This window comes from Anoplopoma fimbria, chromosome 1 (assembly GCF_027596085.1).
Source record: "Anoplopoma fimbria isolate UVic2021 breed Golden Eagle Sablefish chromosome 1, Afim_UVic_2022, whole genome shotgun sequence".
NCBI lineage: Eukaryota > Metazoa > Chordata > Actinopteri > Perciformes > Anoplopomatidae > Anoplopoma > Anoplopoma fimbria.
In genome coordinates, this window is record NC_072449.1 from 10,913,134 (window position 1) to 10,923,076 (window position 9,943).

The 9,943-nt window shown below is 43.4% G+C and overlaps 1 protein-coding gene across 1 annotated transcript; it reads left to right on the forward strand.

Moving 5' to 3' along the window:
- Positions 1-6,034: 6,034 nt before the first annotated feature.
- Positions 6,035-8,522, forward strand: phox2a (paired like homeobox 2A). Its single transcript, XM_054604501.1, has 3 exons — positions 6,035-6,257; positions 7,631-7,818; positions 8,028-8,522. Exons 1-3 carry the CDS (start codon positions 6,035-6,037, stop codon positions 8,520-8,522), a joined length of 906 nt encoding a protein of 301 aa, XP_054460476.1.
- Positions 8,523-9,943: the final 1,421 nt, after the last annotated feature.

Consider the following 9,943-nt stretch of genomic DNA (forward strand, 5'->3'; position numbering starts at 1 on the left):
TTCGGCCACAGTGGCTCATCAATGGACGCTTTTATTGGTCCCAATGATGATATTTTGAACATGAAATATTGGTACAATATGATGAGATTTTACATCCTAAAAGAGTAATTTCATTCTGATGGTTTTGGGGATTCCTCTGTGCCATTTTAGGCTGTTTTTATTATTTAGGATATGCATTAAAAGAGCTTTTAACAACTTATATTTGATGCCCTTTGGCCCAGATTACACCTATGACCCACATATAGGGCACATTGGGGCCTAGACTGAAAAAACAATATGATAAAAAGGTAAGAAAATATTTCCTGGCTTTTGCCAATATTTGTATCAATGTTTTATTTAATGTTCTTTCTGTGGAGAAGGCTTCGGGCCCACACTGCTTGTGATTCTGTGTCTCAGCACTACCTGAGTGAGGAGTTGAATGTAGCTCCTACGCTGGGTGCTGTCGCTCCGGTCTCTAACCCGGTTAGATGCGCGCCGTCGTCTCGAGCCGGAGCGTCACGGTACATTCCGGTAATTGGGGGATTGAAATGCGGGGACAGGCACACCGACGGGACCCCCGGCCGCTGAGCCCACCGCCCAGGCCCCTCCCTCCCTCCCTCCCTCACCGTCTCTCATCCATCACCGGGCAAATCAAATGCACCGCCAGCCTCTGCTGCTGGACAGACGCAGGCCGATGTTAACGGCAGCCTCTGCTCGTTTTTTTTTTTTTTTTTTTTTTTTAGATTTTATTTTATGCGCAATCAAATTCACCTCCGAGAGAAAGAGGAAGTTAAGAGGGGCGATGACACGACACATTTGAGTGACACTGCAGGTGGAGAGCCAGCTGCTCGGCTGTGTGCACCGGCCTGCTGGGCTTTTAGTCAGCAGAGGGAAGGATGAAGTTGTAGCAACAACAACAACAACAAAAAAGAAGAAGTATGGTGCTTATAATTAAATTATAGAATAATTCGTCTTTGCAAATATCTTAGATTATGCGTCAAAATTGTTTTACCAGGTGTGTGTTTGTGTGCGTCAGTTAGAGAGAGATAATCAGTTGTTTATTTTGCACAAAAGCAAAATAGATACAGGTGGAAATGTAGTGATCACTATTTAGGTGCAACGAAAACAGACTCTTATTCTATTCAAACTATCATCATCGTGATTAGTTATAGGTTTAATAATTCGGCACAAAAGCTAAATAAATGAGGGTCATAAAATTTTAAAAAATAACTGACAGCATAAGCTACTTTAAAATTTGATTTAAATGTTTTGATAACTTAAGCCCACACCACAACTGATTACGACGACTTTTAACGTTGTTTTAAAACACAGAAATGTGGATATTTGTTAAAATGATGGCAGCTGTTTTAATGTTTTTTTTTTTAATAATAAAGCATTATCACATTAACTTAAATGTAATCTCAGAAGGAATCAAGCAGCTGTTAATTCACCAAAACAATCAACACTAGGTCACTGTACCTTTCCTTTCTTTCTTTTTTTTTGGGGGGGGGATCCCCTTGTTGCATATTATTGCAGCAGCAACCATCAGATGTTTGTTCATATTATGGAATGTAAATTAAATTTGCCCCTATGTTTACGTGATCGGACCAGTGCCACCGACTTCACATATAATCTAAATATAATAAAGTCAATGAACAGAGGGATAAATGACGCGTCTCGACTAAAGGGGAGGGTTTAAAAGCTGTCTTGGTTTACAGAAGCAAGGAACACGTCTTTGGGCACATGTTCTTCTTTGAGCGTCCATGATGGATGGAGCTGACAGACTCTCTCTGTCTCTGACTGACAGCTTCACCACCGCGTGTCACGGGACAGATACCGGACTGGGGCCTCCCGCGTGGCTTTTCTTTGCACCATAGTGTCGCCGCTGTCCCATCTTTCACTCATCCCTTATCCCCTGTCTCTATCCATACACCTCTCCATCTCTCCATCAAGACCATCTAGCCATCCATCACGGAGACCAGTCTCTTTCCACCCACACCGCCCCGACACACAGAAGCTGCCCCACCGCTGGCGTCGATACAGGGCCAATCTGCATGCAGCCCCGCAGATCTCCAGTCGGCGTCTCTTAGGGGTGGGAGACCATCACGAACAATTACAGGGAGAAGAGAGGGAGCAAATGTTGGGAATTTAATTAAGGTTTTCCTACAGATCGTGCCCCTTGAAATAAACTAGGACAGTCAGGACAATTATGGGGTGTGAATATACGATATATAGTGCTGATTTCTTTTTCTTTTTTTTAATAATACATTTTGCAACCACAAAGAGTGTCTCTCAGCTAAAATGTTTAGGTCAGGCTTTTCCACCATATAGGTATTTATGATGCATCAGGATCGTTAAACAACATGACGTTGAACAGAGAGCCAATAATCAAGGGAAACATAACGACAAATCAAAGAAAAATACGATTTTTTATATAAATTGTTATACTATTATAATAATAATATATAGTCTTCATACTGATAGATCTATATTTTGCTTCATTATTCCCACATATGAACTTGTGGTTAATTGCTTAATGGTCTTAATCGCTCCTGCTATTACAACCAAATGTTTTAATATTGGATCATGTTTTGAAATCAAGGACACACACTGGTCACTGTAAAAAGGTGAGCTGATCCTTTAATGTGAACTCAATCATAACTTCGGTTAGAAACGGACAGCCTATGTTAAGTGCGTCCATAAGATTTCCCCCCTAATAAGCCAAGTCCTCCATGGGCCCATAATCCCTATAGTCGGGGTTCCTCCTCTCAGGGGCCCTCAGGAGCCTCTCGGGGACCATTGTGTCCAACTCTGTTGACTCAGACGTCATGAATTGCAAAGATCGCCGCAACTGTTTCCGTCAAATCGCCCCATGAATGTAAAAGTCCAACGTTAAAGCCTCCGCAGAGGAGAGGTCTCCCCCTGAGCTCCAGCACTATAGGGCGGATTAGTGGCCTGGAAGAGACCGGTCCCTTCTTTGAAGGGATTAAAGTTGAAATGCCTAAATGCAGGAGAGCTAGGGTCGCTCATGGCTGCTCTTTTTTCTTTTTTTTTTTTTTTTTTTTTTTTTTTGGGGAGGGAGAAACAGCTTGGAGAGTTTAACTTTGAAACTGTTTAAGTTTCTTGGTAAACTCACCTTTGAACCCACCAGACGTGGGAGCTGATTGGTTAAATCATCAGGCTTATGGAATGTATATTTATTCAAGTGGCTTATAGGGATCGCACATAACTCTGTATCGGTGTTGCAGTGTAGTCTTATTTTATTTGAGTTCAAATGTTTAGGAAGGGAAACTTATCATTTTTTTTAAAATGCAACGGTATTTTGGTGTCTCATAAATCCACGTGGGCTGGTCACTGGTGTGCACATGACACAAAAACAACTAAAAGCGAGTTGAGTCTGTTGTATTTAGGCCTATACTTACTATACTATACGTATGCTATGCAATTTAGCACGTTGGGTCTAAAGCATCGAGGCCTACTGTCGTTTTCTCTAGAGAGGCAGGTGCACAAAATCAGAAGATCTTTGCAGAACGATTTGTTTCTAAATTTGGGCATAGAATTCGGGTTGCTATTTCTGCATAAATAATTCTTAGATATAATATTATATATATATATATAATTTGAAACACTGTGACTATACACATTCGAGCAGAATCAGAAGTTTATAACTGTAGAACAAGAACAAGACATAACACAACTAACACTCCAGTAAATGTTGTGTTGTATTATTAATGCATCTCGTGACATTCAGACATTACTAGAGAAGACTGGGAGATGCTTCCTCTTGTCTCGTGGCCTTGATCAGCCTCAGACGTGAGTGACGTCCAATCAGCACTGCGACTGTATCAACAGGAGCTCCGCGTGCCGCCCCGCCCCAAACACCCACGAGCTCTCTCCCACCAGCCACACAATGGACGCTTTAAACAAACCTTATTATTTATAAGTATTTGTAGTTTAAGCGAGAATACAGCGATGCAAAAACACGCATGCGCACGCGTGTCTGCCGGGTTAATGACATCAAGGAGCATCGTGTAGCCTCTGGTCAAGCAGAGAGATAAGAGCGCGCACTATTAAGCGCGCGCGCGCACACAAACCAAACTTAATTAATTTCTCGCGTGCACGTAAAATGTAATTTTGGTTTGTGGTTTCTATTATTTGGTGAAATGTATCCACAAATAAAACGCCTTTTAAATTTAATGAACGGAGCCTGAAAAGCAGCCGTGCAGATTTATAAAAAAAAAAAATAAAAAAAAAAAAAAAAAAAAAACCAGCATTGGAGCGCGCGCCTTTCCTGCCTGCACAGCATCCCGGTTTCAAGTCCTTTCTGTGTGCATGCGCGCGTGCGTGTGTGTGTGTGTGTGTGTGTGTGTGTGTGTGTGTGTGTGTGTGTGTGTGATGTGTGTGTGTGTGAGATGTGGGGCCGTGTGGGATATGACTTATCACATTGTATGACACCGAACAATAAACTTAAACCAATTTCTGGCGCGTCAATGCGTTTATGGTTAGCCTGTCGCGGTGCTCAGTCGTCTCCGCAGCCGATTCCCTCTCTAGTCCTATACGTCAAAGTGACGCGCACTCTGGTGACATCTCCGTAAAAGTGATCGGAATCAAATCAAAGCTTTTAATCTCACCAATCACCGTCACATCTGGACGTTTTCCACCACATAAAGACTTCTGCGGCTGAGCTGTAGTTGTACGGGGCCAGTGAAACTACATTGACCGGCTACGGAGCATTTTCTTTTGGGGGGGGGGGGCTCAACCTGCACCTGCTCATAAGATGCATTTTAGTCTCATGCAAATATGATATTAATTGCACTGTTTAGACATAAACTAATCGTATCTCAAAAATATTCAGATATCAAACTCTCCCAGAACGGTGAAATGAGGTCTTTTTCGTGAGTGTGAGATTATTTTGAAAATGCGTCCAATATCGGACAGAATTCATTCCCAGAGCAAATACTGCTCATTTATATTCAGTTCATAGGCCTGTCTTGTGATATTTTACCAAACACTACATTCATATTCTGCTATTCCATCCCTAAATGTCCCAGTCAGTCAGTCTTCTGCCTGCATGCTAAAGGAACTATTGCACAGACTGGTGCACGAGCCCTCTCAGAGGCTGTGCTGCTTCTCCGGCTGAATTATCGCTCGAGCGTTTCTGAACTATGCTGTGAAAAGAGGGGAAAACGTTCACCTGGTTTAGGCTAATTTCAGCAATAAGTATAGAAGTGTCGGTCTTGGCTGAAAATTGCTCCTCAGCCTACATTTCTTCAAGAGTTAACTATTAAAAAAAACTTTATTATTATTATTATTATAGCTTTATTTAAAAGAAAATGGGAAGAAATTGAAGGCTGGTTTTGGTTTTGTGCGCTGAGAAAACTTGACTCACCAGCATTAGAAACACCGTCCGATAAAGGAAGCAGCAACATTTGACCTGTTTTAATGAAGAAACCGTTGTTTTCTTTTCTAGATGATTTAACTCTGCTGACACCTGCGAGCTCGCGATGTTCCGGAGCGCGTGGGCGGTGCAGCGAGCGGGTGGGAGGGGCGGCTGTGGGGGGGGGGGTCCGTGTCCAGGCTCGCTCACTGGTGGCATTGTCATGGAAACTAGACCACCGCCTCGCTATTGTCTCGCGTTCTGCCAAGTTTATTATAAACACCGCGCGAGCCGCAGCGCACTGTCATAAACGGAGCGCGAGAGCAGAGAGCGAGCTGCAGTCCAGGGGAAGAGGAGAACCCACAAAGGAGCAGGAGAAAGTGAAGGAGGACAGTGAACAACAACAAAAAAAAAAGCTGTAGAGAACAAAAAAAGGGGGAAAACATCTGGATTATTTACAAAGAAACAAGAACAAAAAAAAAAAAACAGCCGCGTGACAGTGAGATATAAAAAGTTTTTTTTTTGAAGAGACGAACCAGCAGTCCTGGGAGATACTGGGAACACTGGTTTAAAACATAGTCTCTCTTATCTCCTGAAATAAAAAGGCACCACCAGAAGCTCTCCGCTCAGAGTTCGGCCGTTTTGCTTGCAGACCGGTGTCCGCACCGGCTCATCTCCATGTATAAAATGGATTACTCCTACCTGAACTCCTATGACTCCTGCATGGCGGCCATGGAAGCGTCGGCCTACGCGGACTTCAGCTCCTGCAGCCAGGCCAGCTCCTTCCAGTACAACCCGATCCGGAGCGGACCCTTCTCCAACCCGGGCTGCACCCCGCTCAGCACGGCCAGCTGCACCCTCGGAGCCCTGCGAGAGCACCAGCCCACACCGTACTCCTCAGGTACACAGGGCCGATTTTATGCGTCCTCAGGTCTGCGGGGACAGAAAGATGTTGTTCGTTATAGTTGACAAAATAGTGTTTGTTTAAAAACGTTTACAAAAAGGCTATAGGAGCTTTAAGCCAATATTTAGTCGACTCATCATTTTCTCTGGCTTGACACACACGGTTTTTCGATATTTCAAAAACAAGAGAAAAAGGAAAATATCTAATTGTCAACTTTATATATTTCGTTATTGATGACTTAAACACCAACAGTTTAAGGCCTAAATGGTTTAACATGTATTTTATATTAACTTTAATCCTGATTTAGAATGAAATCACTGCAAAAAAAAGACACGTGCATGCTATATCAAAGTAATGATTTACAGGTAATGTGTTTTAATGATGACAAGGGATTTTTAAAAAGGGAAAACATTGTATTTCTAATACTAATAAGACAATAGCTTTTATAATACACGTAAATCTGCAATGGCCTGAATAATTATAATTATAATAATAGTTTTAATAAAAAATAGAATAAATACATAATTTAAAAAAACCGAAATCAACCTTGAAGAATCCCACACACATACACCTGTTGGCAATAGGCCGGCCTAACAGACACATCGTTTGGTTGTGCAATTATTCATTTGCCTGCAACCATATAGGCTAATTGTGTACAATTCATAAATTGACATACGATTTAAAACTCAATATCTATGTTGTCCTTTAATTTTCTTAAAGCACTTAAGTTGCTTTCTGATTCAGTTTCGATTTTGACAGGATTGACGCCGCTTTATAAAGCCTGTTGTGACGTTTCTATAAGCCGTCCCTGCAAAATAACCAACACATTTTAGTTGCAAACCGACCACGTATTTATACTGATTGAGGTAAAACATTTTATACATTCCATACAAAAATAAATAATAATATTAACATATTTATATCATAATAAATAAACAGTCTAATTAGTTTTAGGCCTATTACGAGGCGCAAAACTCTCGAAAAAAGTTTAAGGCAAAATAGAAACAAAAGTGAAAAATGTTGGCTTATGTATTAAACAGCATTGTGAAGCAAAAAAAAAAAAAAAAGAACACAATGCAATCAATGTATCAATAAATAAATTCGCCTCCACAAGCCAGTAAGTAGACCTACTGTACAAATACTGTCTGTTGAGGATTAACGAAAAAAACGTTCATTATGACAGATTTCCTGATTACGTCGTCTACATTTTTTTTTTTTTTTTAACCCGATTTAAGGAGGGTCCTGCTTCATTTACGCACGGCCTCTCCGCGTCATTTTACTCCGGAGCCTCTGCTGTTTTAAAGTTTCAGTCTGTCCATTTTTAAATGTTGCTTTTCGACCACTAAAACATATATCCCCCCCCCCCACAGTCCCTTACAAGTTCTTCTCGGACCCCTCCGGCCTGAACGAGAAGAGGAAGCAGCGGCGCATCCGGACCACCTTCACCAGCTCCCAGCTGAAGGAGCTGGAGCGGGTCTTTGCAGAGACGCACTATCCGGACATCTACACCCGCGAGGAGCTGGCGCTGAAAATAGACCTGACCGAGGCTCGTGTACAGGTGAGAGGGACAAACTTTTAAAAAAAAAAAAAAATGCTCCTTTATAATACCTGAATATAGTCTCAGGTAGAACAAACCAAACGCACCTTCAGCATAATAAAACCTTAGCCAATCTACTTCTGTCTGACATTATGGTTGTTATCTGACATCTGTCTCCCATGCCATGTCTTTACTCACATATTAAATGTACCTTTGTCTGTGTTTAACAGGTGTGGTTTCAGAACAGGCGTGCCAAATTTCGCAAGCAGGAGCGTGCAGCCAATGCCAAAGTCAACAACTCTGGTGGCACCACGGGCAGCAGCTCCAGCGGCAGCTCTGGAGGGAAGAAGGGTGGAGAGCTGAGGTCTTCATCCGATGACGATGAGTCCAAAGAGTCCACCTGCAGCCCCACGCCTGACAGCACGGCCTCCCTGCCCGGCTCGGCCAACGGAAACCTGGGCAGCCCCGCCAGCCTGAGTCCCAGCCCGGCTCCTGCCAACAACGGCTATATCAACACCTCCACCTCTCCGGTCCTCCAGGGGCTGAAGCCGCCCAGCTGGTCCAGCCTGGGGCCGTCCAACCCGGCCGTGGCCCAGCCGGCTGCCCAGACTCAGGAGATTCTGAAGGCCTGGCAGCCGGCGGACAGTATGACCGGGCCCTTTGCCGGAGTCCTGTCCTCCTTCCACAGAAAACCCAACCCGGCCATCAAGACGAACCTGTTCTGAAGCGCAGGAAGAAGGAAAATGAGAAACAAACATTGTGCTGTCTACTGGAACAGTGAAGAGTTTCTAGCTTTTGTTGAGAGTCAGGACTCACCCATCATAACACTGAATTCACTGGTGTAGTCGGCCGTAGTTCAGTGGAGGCCCCTCGGTTCTTCTCCAGAAAAAACTATCCTGTCAAACTGATTCACAGCTTAGATAATGAAATCAAAAGGTTTGGTCAACATCTCTCAATCCTTAAAATATTATGCAACTGCACCTGCAAAACTCTGGACATGGGCAGTTTCCTACCTGCAGTGACTTTAACTCTTCACTTTCTCCCTCAAATCTACTCAGTTTGACAAGAAACCCCTCCTCCGCAGATGTAAAAACACTAAAAGGATGTTTGTGTGTAGCCGAATCTCAACTGCTTTGAATTGATAAAACACATCAGATATGCATTCACACATTTATACGGTCTCTTTTCAGGCTTTCTTGCTCACTTATAAACTCACATTCCCACACTCCGCTGCATTGCAACAGACCCCTTGGACAGCCACAATGCCCTGATAAGCATGGCGGTCAGGTACGGGGGTTTAAAGCAGAAATCTAAACATCACCCTCCGGTCTCTGCTGGGGAAACAAAACAAACAGAACTTTTATCCTCAAGCACAACTTCCTCTAAGCTCCCCTGACACACAGACTCCCACCAGAATGGGAACAGGGTACCCCCCCCCCATCACTAAATCTCTTTGCCGAGCAGAGCAGAGCACCCCAAAATCCAATTAGAGCAGCCGGGTCCAGACCAGACACCTCCCCAGTTCATCCCCTTCCTCCTCCTCCTTCTCTACTGTATCAAGTCCTGACTCCCCCACTCTCCTCCTCAATGTGACCCCCTTTCCCTCGAGGCTTTATGGTCCCATCCCTTCTCTCTGTCCCATCATGCCTTTCTCTATCAAACAGTGGGCACTTTGTCCAAATTCAGCGAGGGAAAGTAGAAGTAGAACTTGAGGCTCCTGCAGTTTGCTGCCCTGTTGTTTGGGTGGAGAGAGGTGTAAAGATGTAGTTCTACACAGAGCAGAGTGTAACCTACACGTGTGTCAATCTAATTATTACTGACTTGTACTGTTGGTTTCATGGTACTACAACTGGTTTATCTCTTTTGTGACTGACTGAAGAGTTGTTTGATGATTCTCCTTCTGGACTGATTGGAAACGAATGAGTTTGTTGCTTCTGTCTGTGGTATGAACTCAAGCGGACTAACGACATCATCACCCACTCCGGCTCTCTCATCAGTGTTTTTTATTAACTCTCTCACAGCCGACAAATATGGGTCTTTGTCAGAAATGCAACACAAGCTGGTAAAATGACGGCAATATAGAGAGAGATGCAGACAGTTGCTGGAGTTTTCTACTGTATGTCCATAAATACCCCCTTGTTGACCT

Bases quoted from the DNA above. Each gene is read 5' to 3' on its own strand.
- phox2a (XM_054604501.1), top strand. From the start codon at position 6,035: ATGTATAAAATGGATTACTCCTACCTGAACTCCTATGACTCCTGCATG. The intron at 6,258-7,630 runs GTACACAGGGCC...CCCCCCCCACAG, and splicing joins GCCCACACCGTACTCCTCAG to TCCCTTACAAGTTCTTCTCG. The intron at 7,819-8,027 runs GTGAGAGGGACA...TGTGTTTAACAG, and splicing joins TGACCGAGGCTCGTGTACAG to GTGTGGTTTCAGAACAGGCG.